The sequence below is a fragment of the Xiphophorus maculatus genome, chromosome 3, assembly GCF_002775205.1.
Source record: "Xiphophorus maculatus strain JP 163 A chromosome 3, X_maculatus-5.0-male, whole genome shotgun sequence".
Classification (NCBI taxonomy): Eukaryota; Metazoa; Chordata; class Actinopteri; order Cyprinodontiformes; family Poeciliidae; genus Xiphophorus; species Xiphophorus maculatus.
The window spans coordinates 2,555,688-2,573,003 of NC_036445.1; the positions used below are offsets into that span (position 1 = coordinate 2,555,688).

The 17,316-nt window shown below is 40.0% G+C and overlaps 1 protein-coding gene across 3 annotated transcripts in view; it reads left to right on the forward strand.

The window, feature by feature from the left end:
* The window catches only part of pou2f2 (POU class 2 homeobox 2), a 60,776-nt gene extending 43,855 nt beyond the window's left edge, over nucleotides 1-16,921 (forward strand). For 2 of the 3 annotated variants that reach the window (XM_023331171.1, XM_023331172.1), the window contains exons 4-15: nucleotides 827-883; nucleotides 1,594-1,713; nucleotides 2,450-2,555; nucleotides 4,492-4,583; nucleotides 4,697-4,852; nucleotides 4,937-5,078; nucleotides 5,152-5,300; nucleotides 6,706-6,903; nucleotides 6,992-7,218; nucleotides 9,084-9,152; nucleotides 9,418-9,491; nucleotides 13,016-16,921. In XM_023331171.1, the coding sequence (XP_023186939.1) occupies nucleotides 827-883; nucleotides 1,594-1,713; nucleotides 2,450-2,555; nucleotides 4,492-4,583; nucleotides 4,697-4,852; nucleotides 4,937-5,078; nucleotides 5,152-5,300; nucleotides 6,706-6,903; nucleotides 6,992-7,218; nucleotides 9,084-9,152; nucleotides 9,418-9,491; nucleotides 13,016-13,344 (1,719 nt within the window). In that variant the 3' untranslated portion in view covers nucleotides 13,345-16,921. The remainder of the gene's footprint in view (nucleotides 1-826; nucleotides 884-1,593; nucleotides 1,714-2,449; nucleotides 2,556-4,491; nucleotides 4,584-4,696; nucleotides 4,853-4,936; nucleotides 5,079-5,151; nucleotides 5,301-6,705; nucleotides 6,904-6,991; nucleotides 7,219-9,083; nucleotides 9,153-9,417; nucleotides 9,492-13,015) is intronic. The other variant, XM_023331173.1, reaches the window with a different exon arrangement.
* Nucleotides 16,922-17,316: the final 395 nt, after the last annotated feature.

Below are 17,316 nucleotides of genomic sequence, written 5' to 3' on the forward strand. Positions count from 1 at the left end.
AGTTGAAACTCAGTCCTATCAGAGCTCTACATGTTTATGCTTGTGATTCAAGGGGGAAAAACGTATTTCTCTCATGCATTCAGTTGACATGCAGCAAGCATCTAATAGTTGTTTGGAAACTTGGTGTAGATTTTGTATCTACATTCTTTGCCTTCTTTCTCAGTCTGCTTGATGAGAAGATAGTTTTTAGCTTTGTTCTAGTTTTGTTTGTTACTTTTCAGTGTTTTTAAAGTTTTTTATCTGACTGTACACAATTATGAGCAACTTTAAGCAAGATAGGTCCTTTCTATTCTTAGGAAGATTAACAATCCTCCTGCTTCTTTTAAATGGCATGTTCTCCCTTCATTTGTACATTTGATAAATAGCATTTATTCTTAGCTTATACCTCAGTTTATATGTAGCCACTGATTACTAATGAAAAGTTAATAGATACTTCAAAAAGTAAAAGAAAAATTACCAAAATGTCTGAATTACTTTCATTTCATAGGATATTTTTAATAATTGTGGCACAAACAATTTAGTTACAAAGGTAAATTTCTTCTTCTGGTTTCTCCTACTCATAAATGTACTAAGAACAAGGTTTTAAAATGTGATACATTGTGTCTGAATAATTTGGACTGAAATAAAATGTAAGTTGTTTTGTAAAGTGTGCCTGCTGAGATTTTGCATTAAAGCAAGACAGAAAGCATTTAGAAAAATGTCCCCAAGAAAATCTCTAAATTTCTCCCTTCATTTGGTCAGAAAAGCATTTGGATATCAGACCATAATATCAACAGTCATTGTTCAGGTTGTTTATGTAATTCAGTGTTTGACTCATTTTTCCAAGGTTCAGGCGATGAAAGTCAGCCCCTTTTCTCTGTCACCAAACCTGAACAGCAGCAAGGTGAGCGAACTGTTGTGTGTCAGTATTAACGAGCTGCCCCTGCATGTCGTTGCGTGATTCTGCTTCAGAGTTTGTGCATCTTTTGTATCCTGGCGTCACGCTGTAGGCTTATTGACAGTATGGCTGCTGAAGCTTTGTGCTTATTTCTAAGCTCTGAATTGCTCTTTTGTTGCATCGGATGGTCAGGCTGACAATGTGTCCACTCTCCGCCCTGTCTTCGGTGTAAACAAATTCACAAAAAAAGCGCAATAAGGCTCTCTGCTGTCACTAAGCCCAATGATAAATTAAATAAGTCTGTGAGATTACTCATTTCACCAAGTTATTATACTTCGTTTTCATACCACGAGAGATATGCAAATCAGTACACTGGAAGAAGCTTGGTCTTCCAGTCCAAACATGCCCCGACCTGGGAGAAAAAATATCATCCCTATGTGCTGAGCAAACACAGATTGGAAACACAGTTCAACTATGGTTAAATAATAACACTGTAACTGACTCAGAGAAAGCAAACTAACCCCACTCAGGTTCACAAATCCAGATCAGTAGATTATTAACCTTTTGTCCTAAAACTTTAAATTTAATCTCAATCCTAAGTAGCCTCTACGTTTAACCATTTTCTTTTCACTGTTTAGATATCACCACCAGCTTTTTTTTTTTTTGTTAGATTTTCTTCTACATTTGTCCCCATATGATCTTTGTTTTTAAACCAGAATAAGATGGATGAGTGCCCAGAAATGTCTCCAGGCCTTCCTCCATCTCACGGCCCGACCCCTTCCCAGACAGCCCTGCAACACACTCAGCTCATGCTGACTGGCTCACAGCTAGCAGGGGTAAGACTAACAAATACACATCCGTGCGCGCTGCTAGGCCTTTACCTCGCTTGCTTCTACTCGTGCTGCTTTTTGAACACTTTGTTTCCCTTCTTCATCCTAACTTCTTGCTCTTTTCCTCTTCTGTACCTGCCTCTTTCTTTCTTTCTGCAGCTGACAGCTTTATTGCCAGCACAGCAACAGCTGCTGCTGCAGCAGGCTCAGGCACAGCTCCTGGCTGCCGCCGTGCAGCAGTCCAATGCAGCCCATGCAGCTCATGCTGCCCATGCTGCCGCTCAAGCCAATCAGCAAGCTCAGGCAGCTGCAGCAGCAAATCAGCAAGCCCAGCAGCAGCAGCAGCAACAGCAGCAGCAGCAGCAACACACAGGACAGACAGGGCAGCAGGCTCAGTCCCAGGCACAGGGACAGAGCACACAGGAGCAAAACACCCAAAGTGTCTCTGTCCCGCCTCCTCCACCTCAGCTCACACTCTCCCAGCCTATCCAGCTCACAGCCCAGGTACTGACCGCCAGTCCCGAACATTTCCTGATCAGAGAGGGGCCTTCAGTCAGTCGAACAACTCATCCTGATTCACCTATTTGTTCATATCATTCTTCTCCTCATCCAGACCCATTCTCTTTTTCCAATAAAAACAAATTATGTATTAACACGCCTTTCCGTTATGAAATCCTTTCCTTGTGAATATGAGTCAATTCCCGCCTGCTAACATTTATGAACTTGTTTCTCTGTTGAACAGGACATTCAGCAGCTGCTGCAGCTTCAGCAGCTGGTGTTGGTGCCCGGTCACACACTTCCGTCTCCAGCCCAGTTTCTCCTCCCGCAGGCACAGCAGAGCCAGCAAGGTGGGAATGCCAGACTTTTTGATTTGTGCAGTGTTTTATAAAAGTATTGATGCCTTTTGAACCTTTTCTCAGTATGTCACATTATTCAGAGGATGTCATGTGACGGACCGACACAAAGCGGACGTAATTGGGAAGTTAAAGAATTGGAATACACAGTTAAATTTATTTTTACGAATAAAACTATGAAAATTGAAGCAGCCATTTGGATTTTTACTCTAATATTATTTACAAATAACTTTTACTCTAATTGTACATATAATGCAGCTGCACTTTGAAAGCCCTTGGACGAGAGTAGATGCCAAATTATTGCATATTTTGGATCCAATGCAGGACCTATATCAATACATTTTATTTAAATTTGATATGTCATCAAACATCTGAACTTAAGGTGTTTTTTCTTGTTTTTCTTTGACTTATGTTTTTTTTCAAACCTAGGAAAATATTTGGACAGAGTTTAAAGGTGTCAACAGTCATTTAATAAAATATTGACATGATTTGGGAGCTTTCTTCCTAAATAAACAAAGTGCAAAATATTACAATTTGAGAGCAAATCAAAACAAAATTCATTTTGAGGCAGAGTTGAGAAACTACAATACAAAAATAAAAATAAGAAATCAACAGTGAATCTGAAACTAAAGTATCAATCTGATACAGATAATGACTTGGTATTGATATTATCAATATTTCAGATTGATCCACCCACCTCTATCTCAGAGGTTTTTAATATATATATATATATATTAGTGACCAAACAGCATCATGAAGACCAAGAAACACAGCAAGAAACTCCGTAAGACATGGCTGTCCACCTGAAATGAGAGAAGAAGGAGAAACAGCAAAGTGGCCCATGATACATTGAGGGGAGCCGCAGAATCTATTGATGGAATAAATGTTAGTCTTCCATACAAAGTCCTGTTTGCACTTTGCCACAAGCTATATAAGAAAAAGGTGCTCATTGTTTTAGCAGCTTGATGCTGTAGGAATGCTTGTCTTCACAATTTCTTTACAATTTGTAAACGTTTTAAGAAACTGCAGAAATGTACCCCAAATAATTTACAGTGTAATTGCTGTGAAAGGCGGTATTAATTCAGAGAATACAAAAACACATCCTGCTTGAGGGTCACATATTATGCTTGTTTGACCAGGTTAGGATAAGTCTAAAGTCATTCTGAGATGATGAGATTTTAGCTGCTCAGTTCTGACTATTTTGAGCTCCTTTCAGACGGAACTGTTGTACAGCGTCTTGTCACTTTAAATTTAAATAAGCTTGTCAAAGTTAACACTCGCACATGAAAATGGCTGCAACCAGATGCACAATTATACACCTGTACATCTTTGAAAAGCAGAAGTAAAGCCTCCTGCACAACTGACAAGAATGTAGCAAGTGGTTTATGGATGGTAAGTCAAAAAAAAAACAACTTGTCTTTTCCAGCAGCCATTGTACACCCCATACAGCAGTAAAACCAACCAAATGTGCTGGAGCTTCACTTGGGTTGCTAGGTAACAGTCTGGGATTTGCTGGAGTTGCGAGGTGAGGGCCAGTGCCTGCTGATTTGTAACTTTACTTTTGGCAGGTTTTTGAAATGACTAATTTTTCAGACACCAAAAGAAATAAACTTATTGACAAAAAGCCCACTGTGTGGGTTTTTCAAACACTTGGACTTCTTTTAAAAGCAGCAGAAACCCAAATGGAAGAACAAAAACATGCAAAATGTGAATAATAATAGCTCCCCTTTAAAAGATTTCTTATAGTAAAATAATGTTGAGAACCTTGGGTTATTTTTCTTTTAGGTTGTAAATACATTCTGCTTTGTGTTGTTCTACATTGATGTTTTTGAACGTGTCAATGTGTGAAAGGGTTCAATGGTTGCTGATCTAGACAAAGTCTCCTTCTTTTTGATTTATGCACAATTTCTTGTGTGTTCTTGTTGATCAGGACTCCTATCGACACCAAATCTTATTCCGCTACCTCAGCAAAACCAAGGGAGCCTCCTGGCTGCTCCAACTAGAATGGGACTCCAGTCGCAGGTAGGAAACTTTTTACTCAGTGGAAAAGACAAACCCACTCCCTGAACAAGCACGGTGAGAAAAAAAACACTTCCTTTCTCATTTTCACTTTCATTCATCTCATGTCCTGTCAGGTGCAGCGAGATAAGAGCATAGATGTGGGGGGAGGCGGAGGCATGACTACGGTGCCCTCTGTGACCTCTCACCCCGAGGAGCCCAGCGACCTGGAGGAGCTGGAACAGTTTGCCCGCACCTTCAAGCAGAGACGCATCAAGCTGGGCTTCACACAGGTGAGCAGAGGCAGATGTTGCGTCAGCACTGAAGCATCTCTGCTTTGACTTGTCTCAAACCGTTTTCCTCCACCCTGCCAACAGGGAGACGTCGGTCTGGCCATGGGGAAGCTGTACGGCAACGACTTCAGCCAGACCACCATCTCTCGCTTCGAGGCGCTCAACCTGAGCTTTAAGAACATGTGCAAGCTGAAGCCACTGCTGGAAAAGTGGCTCAATGATGCAGGTGAGCTCTTATTAAAATATATTTACAGTTTCACTCCTTCTGACTGAGACTAACTTTGGGTTTTTCCCTGCAGAGACCATGTCCATAGACAGCACCCTGCCCAGTCCCAGCTCCCTGTCCTCTCCGTCTCTGGGCTTCGATGGCCTTCCTGGTCGCAGGAGAAAGAAGAGAACCAGCATTGAGACGAATGTACGCGTGGCCCTGGAGCGTTCATTCCTGACGGTAAGATATCAGGCTTTATTATTATTATTATTATTATTAAAATCTATTACAGTGAACCCTCGTTTTTCGCGGGGGTTACGTTCCAAAAAGAAGCCATGATAGGCGAAATCCGTGAAGTAGTAACCTTTATTTTTTTTACAATTATTATACAATGAAATACTCCATAATACATTGAAACCAAAGAACAAAACCTTTTTACAGGCTCAAGCATTTGTTTAACAAATAAAAGTACTGTATAAATGGTTTTTTTTAAAAAAAATAACAACTGTACTGTAAAATAATAATTTTAATCATCAATACGAACCGAAGGCTTCAAATTGCGGAGATCAGCACCGCCCCACAGCAACCCGAGTCATTGGATTATGGAACGAATGGAAGATTAATTAATTTCGTAATGGCGACCTACATCCGCATGGCTTCTACCTTCCTTTAGCATGTCCAGAAGTTCAACTTTTTCCACGATAGTTAGCATCTTCCTCTGCCTTTTGGGCCCGACCGCAAGTGCCTTTGTCGATGCAGAATGTTTTGTCGACATTATAGGTTTTAGAGAAACTTGAAATTGCGAGAGATTTTGCAAACTTAAATCTGGCAAGCTGTTTTACGTATGTGTACATATTAAACCGCAATGTTATTGACACACAGGTAGAGAAGAAGCGGAGAGACTGTTTAGCCAATCAGAATGCAGAACACAAAACGCGATGCAAATCGTGAAGCACCGAAACGGTGAAAGGTGAACTGTGTTATAGCGAGAGTTCACTGTACCTAGTTTTTAAAGTTTGTATGTTTGTATTTATTAATTAATAATAATTATAAATTAAGAGGAAGATTCTAATTCTTCTTTTCTATTTATTTATATGGCTTCAGTTCAATTATCTATGTATTTTATGTAACTAAAATTGAACAACTGCTGATTTGATGATATAGGACAGAAAATTACAAAATCTTTTTTTTAAACACATGAAAACACAACAATTATTTTGTCGTCTTTTAGGCTTTTACAGTTCTGGTTGTGGCAGCTTTACGTCTCTTTGTATCTTGTATCATGGTCACTATTAATCACCAAAGTTAGTAAGTAAGTTAGTTAGTAATCCCTCAGTAACACCAATACTGAATGCCACACTACACAGTCTCCACAGTGTTGACCTCTTAAACTGTTAACACAAATCTATAAATTGCTCATTAATAGACCCATAACAGTAACGATTGTTTTTTTTTTAACAAAGGGCTCATGTGACTTTTAAATCTGAACTTTTCTATGTTCCTTCGGTAGCTACCTGTGTTTCTGTGCAAACACTAGCAGGTTTTTTTATACCAACTTTACAGCTAATAACATTTTTGTTCTCGTTTTTATAACCCTGGCTCCTTCAGCACAGTTGAAACAATGTGGACTAATTTTTCCATTCAGAACCAGAAGCCTACCTCGGAGGAGATCCTGCTGATTGCGGAGCAGCTGAACATGGAGAAAGAGGTGATCCGGGTTTGGTTCTGCAACCGCCGGCAGAAAGAGAAGCGCATCAACCCAACCAGTGCCACCCCTCCGCTGCCCAGCCAGCCCCCCACTGCCCCACAAACGCACAAGCCGCCCTGCTACAGCCCTCACATGGTGACTATCAGACCACGTGTCTCCGTTTGGAGACTGTGTTATTGTCTCGCAGTGCCTTATCGGTGCCATTTTGTTTTTTCCTGACCAGATGTCCAGCCAGCTGTCGCAGGCCGTGACCAGTCTCAACAGCACAACGGTGACCACCATGTCCTCCATTTGCCCCCTGACCTCCAGCCTCACTTCCACTCACCCCTCTCTCACCTCAGCCCACCCCCCTCTGAGCTCCACACCCTCCCCAGCGACTCCTCCACCTCCTCCCCGCAGCACAGCCAGCCCTGCCACTCCCAGCCACAGTACACTCAACCTAAACACAGGGTAAGAGACCCGGAGACGTTCACAGTATGCAGGGCCGGCACAAAACTGTCTGGGGCCCCAAGAGGAGAATGTTTGAATGAAGGCACCACGCCATTTAGAGCAGCAAAAACTTGCAATCTGCTTGAGCCTGACAATTTCTATCCCAGTAGTGGATAGAAAATGAGCAGCTGCTAACACTTTCCTTCAGTAACTAAAAGTAGAGTGTTCAATAATCGGTTTGTGAAGATCTGCATTTTCAAATGTTAAAACTTGTCTAATCTTTCTAAGCCAGCAGAATGCCGTCCTTTGTTGCTTATTTTACATGAGACCCAAATCTTCCCAAGCTTTTAATCTTGACCCTGCAATTTATGGCACGATGGTCCAATTTTCAAAGTGAAGTTTTGGGACAAATAGTGAAATTTCTTAGATCCAAATATTTTTATTTATCAATATAAATAAATTTTTTCTTTATTTATTTTTTTGACTTGACTTAGCAGGTGAATAATGTGCAGCATCTGAAAACAAATTTTATGGTCTGGATTTTATTTTATTTTTTTAACTATTTCGTTTTTTAATTAAAATATAACATTTTAATGAAAAATATTTTTTAAGTTCTTTTCCATTTTAATAATAAAAATGTTTAATATAGAAGTAGCTCCTGAAACAACGTATTAATTTTGACATCTGTATTCCAATGAGTCAAAGGCTCTTGGGGGCCCCCTGCTGCCCTGGAGCTCTGAGCAGCTGCTTGGTTTGCTTGCACTTTGGACCGGCGCTTACATAATACTCTATTTAAAGGCCTACTCAGTTAGATTGCAAAATTCAGTCTGGTGGAAATTTTAGTTTTGGAAAACAACAACAAAAACAAAAAACTGCACGTTTGAGTAGTACTTTTAGGAAAATATTTCTAATTGTTTTAGCCACTGAAATTAACTTTTAAGTGCATTTGACTATTTAGGATAATCAAGTACAACGTAAAAATAATCTGTTTTGTTTAACTTTTACAGTATCAAATAAAAATATATATCAAGAAAAATTGTAACATATAAAAATTTATTTATCTGTGATGTTTCATAACAAAAATTAAAAAAAACACACAATTACTTAACCCTCTTATGCATGAATTATGATCCTTTGTGTCAGAATTTTTTTCCCATTTTTTAAAATTCTTTTCTTAAGGCATAAAAAAGGTAGGAAAATTTTTTTGTAAAAATAATTTGTTGTTTATTTTTTATTTTTATGTGATCAATTGTAATTTTGTCCAAATACAAAGTTGTTATTTGAAAAATACATCAGTAGTATTGTTCCTTAGGGGTTATCTGATGTCACAATATTTTTTTTACTTGCAAGAGTCGTCTGCAGTAGAAGGAGGGACCGGGTCAGTTCTCATGCTTTTTTGTCTGTCGGCCATATTGTATTTAACAAAAATAATTTCTTGCATTTGCAGCTGATGGCCAGTAGTTGATGGTATATTTTATGATGCATTAGTGTCCACTTCAGTGGTCTGTGTGCATTTATAACATAGAAATCCACAGGAAGCATAAGAAAATGACTTTTAGAAAGCTGTCCACTGTAGTGACCACTATGCATGAAATGGTTAATGCATTGTTAATCACTGTTTCTTTTTTCACACTTCCCATCACAAGTTATTAAATTTAGGCAAATTAAACCCACAATGCTGCTTCACATTGCCACACATTTCCATAAATATAATTGCAATTTACACTGCACAGCAGCCTGCAGAGTTCATCTGCAGCTTGTATTTAAATTATTGACACCCAGAACAAATGCTTACATTGATAATCAACCATCCCACTTTCTCCTTCAACTTCCTCTTTGCAGCAACAGAATCTAACCCTGTGTGTGTCTGTGTGTTGTGTTCACAGCTTGTGGCGTATGGGTAAAAAGAACGGTGAAATGTCCAACTACATCACTGACTTTGCTGCAAACCTGAGGTGAGACAGGCTACACATCACACTTAAAAACAAGTTTGTGCACCTTAGCTTTGTGTGAATTAACCGTGCAAAAAATGAATAAATATTTAGAGCTTTGAAGTTTTTCCTCTTTGCTTTTTCTGAGCCTTCCTCAGACAGACGTCTGTCTAAGTGGATGAGTTTATCCTTTGCTTTCTTGCTGCTAAACTTGCTTTTTTTCCCTCACCTCTTCTCCTCTGCCTGTCTGTGTTTGTGTACATGCTTGCACACGCGTGTGCCGCAACAGGAACACTGTGATGGGAGTTAACACGGGGATGAACCAAGCCCTCCTCGGTAACAATCCCCTGGCCACTATCCAAGGTGTGTGTTTGTAAAAGCAGGGAAACGGAGGCACAGGCATTTAATAATTAATGAAGGAAAATTAACGGTTTAACTGCTAATAAACACTTGATCCTTAAAATGGTTAAGATTGTTGTGAAACAATATATTTATTAAAAAATGCAGTGCCTTGCAATAATATCTATATTAGTTTATTACGATTTATGTAATGGACCAATAAAAACACAGTAGTGTTGGTGCATACAGAGTGATTACTTGCTGTGTTAAAAGGGGTCTTGCAAATAAAAATCTGAAAAGTGTGGTGTGCATTTGTACCCAGCCTCCGTGACTCAAAACTTGTGCATTTTAGTGTACATCTCTATCAGCTTCATACATTTAGAGATTAAAATATCGGTCTTGCCTTTGTGGGAATATAGAGTTAGATATGCTGCACAGTGGCACAGTTGGTAGCACTGTTGCCTTGCAGCAAGAAGGTCCTGGGTTCGATTCTCGGCCCGGGGTCTTTCTGCACGGAGTTTGCATGTTCTCCCTGTGCATGCATGGGTTCTCTCCGGGTACTCCGGCTTCCTCCCACAGTCCAAAAACATGACTGTCCGGTTAATTGGCCTCTCTAAATTCTCCCTAGGTGTGAGTGTGTGTGTGCATGGTTGTGTGTCCTGTCCGTCTGTGTTGGCTGGCGACCTGTCCAGGGTGACCCCACCTCTCACCCGGAACATTAGCTGGAGATAGGCACCAGCACCTCCCAACCCCACTAGGGACCAGGGTGTAAGAAAATGGATGGATGGACCATTATGCTGGCCCAAGTCTCTAGTGTTTTGCAGGCTCTATTTAGGTCCATCTTTCTTCGTTTAACTCCTTGTCCCTGCTTAAAAAAAGCGTCCCTTCAGCATGATGGTGCCACCAATTTGATTCACAATGGAGAAGGTGTGAGCAGCTTACATACTGTACACATACCGTGTCACACCCTGTGGCATGAAACAACGGGACTTTTTATGGCTTTCTTTCAGCAATGACTTTCTTTTGTACCCTAATGAATAAGTGAATGAGTAATAGGTTTCTCATGAAGAAGTTTTTCTATTTGAACTGTGGATCTCTTCAGCCCCTTCTGAAGCTGCTCTTATATGAGAGATTAATGCTTCTTGCCCCGTGTCAGTTTCAGTGGGTTGATAGGTTTCTCTTTACCATCAGATAATGGCCTCAGCTGTATCTTATTAAAATGCTCGGCTCAGGATTTAGTTTCAACACTACACTAATCGTCTAAACAGGCGACTTCTTAAGATAATTGGAAGCGCTGGGTTTAATTTTCAGAATAAAGGGAGCTACAAACAAATCCATACTTCTCCTACTTTTATTTGCAGTGTTTGTAAAACCATATATTCATATCTGGCTGTGGTCGTCATGTGACAAGATGTGGAAATGTTTGAGGGGTATGAACAGCTTGACAAGGCACTGTAAATAAACTCATGTTAGTAGATTTTCCTCCTCTTAAGCAGTTACAGTCTCACTCACTCCCACACAGATGTGAACACTGAAACTCACATGCACACCCAGAACATGACACGCGTCGTTATTCACCTTCCTACACTTGAGAACAGCGCAAGAAAAGCCTTAAAACAAGCAGTGACCCCCCACCTTTGAAGAGCCAGTGTCAGTTTGACACCGATCGGTTTTAATCACCTCCACGGGGTGAGAGAGAGAGAGACTGATGAAGGGGGGAGGGGGGCTCATCAAAAACAGAAGGGCGATGATGACTAATACAGTTACACACAGTGGGTGTGTAACTGTTACACACAAGGCGCTCTGGTTGACTACCGACTGGAGACACGGATGAATAGGCAGCCGAGTGTGTTTGCTCATCAACAGTGTGAAACAGCTGAGGCAGAGAGCGCGCTCCTTAGGAAATAAATAACTTATTTTTCATCAGACGTCGCCATCTACAGCCATTAATCCATCCCAGCATGTGTGTGCTTGTGTGTCACTGTGCTTACGCTAATGTGTGGGATCGTGTTTTTGTTTGTCAGGTCCTGTTTTGCTCATCTTTACCCTTTTCGTCTGTTTTTTCTATTTTTTTTTTATCATTTGAACGTCAGTATTTTGCTCTTTGAGTCAGAAAACCATCTGTTTGAGAAGCTCATTTTCTGTGTAGGAATCATATGAACACGAGTGTATTTGATTTAATGTCAATAAACTTTCAAAAATAATCATCCAGCCACCAAAATGTGCTTTTCTTCAATAAAATGGGAGTTTTGAAGTTTTTGTGGACTTTAGTTGGAGCTTGAATCTTGAAACGATATATTTAGTTTAGCATTTTATTACACGTATTACCGTTTTATTCTCGTTGTCTGATATTAAGTCGGATTTAATGTCAGACTTAACTTAGTCTGATTATGGAGAATCCTAATTTCAATTTACTTACTGGCAGAATAATAAACGAGTAAACATGCATGTGTTTGTTTTTATTTGTTCAAATTCAGAGGTTTGCACATCTGGGCAGTTGACAGAATTTCCTTTAAACTCTATGACTTGGATGAAGTATCTTGGGTTTCCTTGCTCAAGTTTCTCACAGTAGCTTGCTGAAAGTTTCGCTCATTCCTCCTGACAGAACAGGTGCAACTGAGTCAGGTTCGCAGGCCGTCTCTTCTGCAGATTTCCTATCTGACTCAGATCAGGGTTTTGTAATGGCCAGTCCTAAACATTGACTTTGGTGTCATTAAGCTGCATTGTAACAAATTTGATGGTTTGTTTCGACCCATTTGCTCCCAAACTTTAGCATCCTGACTGATGCCCTTAGATGTTGCTTCAGTATTTCCACATAATGTTCATTTGATGTTCTTTAATTCAAACTTTTATGCATTAGAATGTTGTCACCGTTTTGACGTTATTTATCATATGCTGTGTGACACACGATTTACGACCTACAGAGCGCTGTGCATTATCTATATTATCTAAGACTTGACTTTTCTTTTGACATCATTTAAGATTTTATTACATGGAAAATCAGTGACTCATCTTGGGGTCATATGCTAAAATATGTCGATGAATCACTTTCTCTGATTTTTATCTTCCACCCACCATGAGAAAAATTACGAACAAGAATCAAGTAATTAATATGAAACAGCAAGCAAAAGTGCGGCATCTGCTCCTTATCAACTGCTTTTAATGAGTCTAAATGTGGAGGACTGTGTTGATCATTGCAATAAAAGTAACAGCTTAGATATTTTTATACTAAAGAAAGAATCTGCCTTTAGCAGTACAACTCCAAAACAAGAAAATCTATTTAAATGTTTTGCATAATTTAAGAAAATATACACCCATATTTCTTTTCAAATATGTTGAAATTTATTTTAAAATATATTTTTATATATATTTTAAAATAAATTAAAATATATTCATATATTTAAGGTGGATCACCATTTTTTTTGTTTGTTTTTTCAGTGTGTAAACTACAGGCTCAAATGACAACCATGTTGAAATGACGATAATAAATAAAATAAAATGATGAAAGTTATTGTTTTTAATTATAGCATCTCTTTTTCTGTCCCCAGCCCTAGCAGCCAGTGGTGGTCAGCTGCCTCTTTCCACTCTTGAGGGCGGCAGCAAGGTGATGCTTGGGTCGTCTGGGGGTCAAGGAGGCGGGCTTCCCTCCTCCCTTTTCCTCAACCACCCGACCCTCCTTCACATGGGTCAGAACCCCGGCGTTGGTCTGGTCAGCGCCGCCATAGCCAAAGTCTCCCAGCCCTCACACTTCCCCTCGGCCAGCAGCATCAGCCCCACGCCCTGCTCCCCCTCCCCCTGCTCCAGTCCTGCCTCCTCCTGCTCCTCCAGCGAAATGGCACACAGCCCGTCCTCCCTGGGGGCGCCCAAGATTGAGTGACCACAGCTGGGGGTCAATCAGAGAGGAGCAGAAAGGATTAAAGAAGAACCTCGCCTTTCACACCAAAGCTATCTCTTTCTCTCTCTTGTGCTCTTCTTCCGTTTTTGTTCTCGTTTTGTTTTTTCCCGGCGTCTCTCTCCGTCTTTCTCTCCAAGTCTTTCGATGCCAAAAATACACAGAATGAAAGAGGAGAGAAGGAGGGAAAGAAGTAAGAGAAGGGAAAAGGAGGAGAAAGATTGAAACCAAAAATCTTTATGTATCCAGTCGGATGAAACGGAGACAGCAATGGACATTGTTCTCTAAAACGTGCGACGTGGCACGTTTCTCTGAAGGAAAACAAACCAATGACTCTGCAACAAAGAGGTGGAAGAGACGGCACGTCCGAGTGCGTAAACCAAAAATGACAAAAAGATAACTTTGACTATATGACAAGAAGGAATGGCAGCACGGACAAAGAAACAAAGAGGAGAACTATCCTTTTTTTAAAAAAATGTCATTTTCCAAAAAGCTGCGGGTCTGAAAGAAGAAGAGGCGATGCGAGGAGGATACGTTTAAACCAAAAATTTTACCTGAGGAGGTGGAGGAGACACAATGAGACAAAAAAAAAACAAAAAAAAAAACAAAAAAAAAACCCGACAACCAAACCAAAATCACAAATACCAAAAATACGGAGAGAAAAGCTTTATTCAAAGGACGTGTAAATACTGAAGCTATCCAGGACCAGGACTCTACTGCTACTGCAACAAGCAAACACACAAGCATATGAAACATGAAGAACCAGCTCATCCTGTCACTGACTCATTCTGTCTTTCACTTCATGTGTCTCTCACGGATTTTTTTTTAAATATAATTTTGTAAATTAGTGTTACTTTTTTGCATCATGTGTGTGAGCGTCTGCTAGAAGAGCATAAAATTGCATTCGTTTTTCTAAAGTCCAACTTTTTAACACGTTATTTTCTAAGTACAGTTTAACATTAGTTGTTTTTTTACTATTTATTAGTGCTGTTACACATTTCAGCTCCTATTTATTGTTGTGTGCTACTGTAGTTTTAGCTCTCATCATTATCATTGCCATCATCTTCGTCTGTGTCATCATCGTTGCCATGTATTTTGTTTGTAACGCGACTCTCCCTGCAGCAGGGCGAAAATGATCCAGTCCTCGCCATGTGCTGCCAGCTCGCAGATCGAGATGGCTCACTTTGTTGTAACTTACAGTGCAAATTCATTCATTAGGAACAGGCTGACATTTTGAAGCGCTTATTTAGATCGCTCGACCCTCACTCTTTAAGATGAAAGTGTTGAATGTTGTTTCTTTCTCAGTAAAAAAAAAAAAAGAAATCCTAATAAGTTAGTCCATAAATGAATTTATATGTAAAAGAATTGATCAAATGTATTAAATACTGAGCCACAAAAGTATTTTTTTGGTAATGGCAGCTTATCACATGAAATAAATCTTGTTGTATTGTGTCCTAATAGAGGCTGAGTCCAACTCTTTCTAAAGCCGTTGGAGGCTCTAATTTTCTCCTGAGAAACTTTTCTGACTATCCACTAAAGTCAGTTATCATACGTACTAGGAGGAACACCTGGTCTCCTCCTCACTTTATGGTGTTTATGGTGAAATGATGTTCTACTCAACTCTCTGGAATATTCAGAACCTTAGAAACATGTCAGCAACCAACGGCATTCCTTTGATTTGCAACAATAAGGTTTTCGGAAAGCTCTTAGTAGATAATTGTCATGCTCTTTGTAAGCTTTTAGAGAAGACCTATTATGCAAAATTCACTTATTGCACATTTTTATGCTTCCATTTGGGTCTCAACTGCTTCTAAAAACAGCTTTAAAATAAACAGCCAGCTTTTTTTGGCAATAAGTTAATGTTTTTGGAAAATGAATCTCCTGATTGTTAAGACACAATCAAGAGGCACTTTGCTGTGACCTAGCAATTTACCACTGTATGTGCTGTACAATGGCTGCTGGAAAAGACAAGTGTTTTGTTGTAGACTAACTATTCAGAACCTACTTTCTGCATTGTTGTTGAATGTGCAGGAGGCTCTACTACTGCTTCTCAAAGATGTACAGGTGCATAATTACGCATCTGTTTGCAGCCATTTTCACGTGTAAACATTGAGTTAAAGTGCGTGGCCAGCAGCAACCTATTTGGATTTAAAGTGACAAGATGACTAAAAACAGCTCATTCTGAAAGTAGCTCAAAATAGATAGAAAAATCTCCTTATCTAAGAATAATTTTGTGCAAAAAATGAAATAAACATGTTTCGTATAGAAACATAGACGTATCCTCAACTGTTGAAGGAAGCACAACAGGTCACCTTTAGTGGACTAACCAATATTTATTTAACTTATAAAAAGCTTACTTAATACAGATCAGATTCCACTTTACTACAGATAACTTTATTATGGACTAATTTGTTTTGATTTCTTTGGGGCTGCTTGTTTTTTTCTTTTGTTTTTTTAGCAACGTCTGATCTGGATTTCATCTCAGCTGCCACTTTAGAAATATATTTACTGAGAGAAGCATTGATACTTGTTGAGCTCGTTATCAGGGCAGTCCGTGTCTAAATGAACATGCCCAGGAAACTTTGCACGCTGAAAATGATGTTGAAAGTATGAAATAGGGGCTGTGATGGGAGATTTGAAGGAATAACCACTGAGACTGAAGGCTAAATAAGTCAATAAAGCCAAGTTTAGTCACAGCTTGCTCTCGTCCCTGCGTCGTCTATCAGCACAGACCGCCTGACATCTGTACGTCTCGATGTATATGTCTGCTTCCATCATCGCTTCATCAGTCACATTTCACATGTCATTTTCCACCCCACTCTTCCATTAATCCTCAAATAGATACCAAAGCATTATGTTCTTCTCGAGCCTTAGCCGAGACGTAAACACAATAAAGAGGCTCCTGTGGGGCGGGGGGCATTTCTGAGGGACGGGGCTGAGAACAGGATGCTGCCACTGAAAGGCCCCACTGGAGAATCTCCTCCACCTGAAAGCTTTATTTAGGGGCTGATCTTTTACTCTGAACACCCCACACACACACACACACAACACACAACAAAGGGTAGTCACACTTTTTTGTAAAGAGGATACCAAAAACAAACCCAAACCAAACCAAAACGGCGAACTCTCACTACCCAAGGAATGACTGAAGCAAACCAAAAATAACCCAAACCAAATGTGGCTGGAGGGAGGAGGGGAGGAGGACCAGCAGATATCCACCTGTCCGTCTGTTAGCTTTAGGCCTGCAGAATTGCGGCCCGCTCTGAAACTGTGTAGCACTGATGGAGGGATGAACAGACAGGCGGAAAGACAAGAAAAACAAAGAATGGGTCCATTCCTCCCTTCCTCTGCCTCCCTCTCTCCAGCTCGGCTCTCTGGTCCTGGATGGAGCTAAACGCAAATGACCTCACTGAACTGAAATTTGTTTTTATTTCAAATGTTTTTAGTTTTGATTCTGATTCCTTTGTCCCCTCTGCTGTGTCTCTTGATGCCGTTTCATGTACTGTATTTTAGTGCTTATTACTTATTTGGAATAACGTACTCGCTTACTTACTTACTACAAGAGCTCCTTATTTTTTTTGTAGTCGTGCTAGAGATTTTTATCAGGTGGTTGACGATAAAAACAAAAAAATACTGTGAAAATTTAGCTTCCAGATTTTTATTAGCCTGTCCTGGCGGGGGGGCAAATAGACGACACAAAAGCCAAATTGAGCAGCAAACCTTGAACTCGTCAAACCAAATACTGAAGCAAACCAAATTGTGCACGAGGACAAAGAAAACGGGTCAGTTTGTCTGAGGTGAGCGTTTTCTGCATGCAAGTGTTCGTTGGAGGCTTAAAAATGAAGACGTGGGTTGGGTCAGGAGTGATGTCTTGTAATTTTTTAACCCAAAGACGGCAATCTGAGCTACACTTTAAGATGCAGAGCTGTACTCGCAGCGTAGGCCTCGGTTTATTTG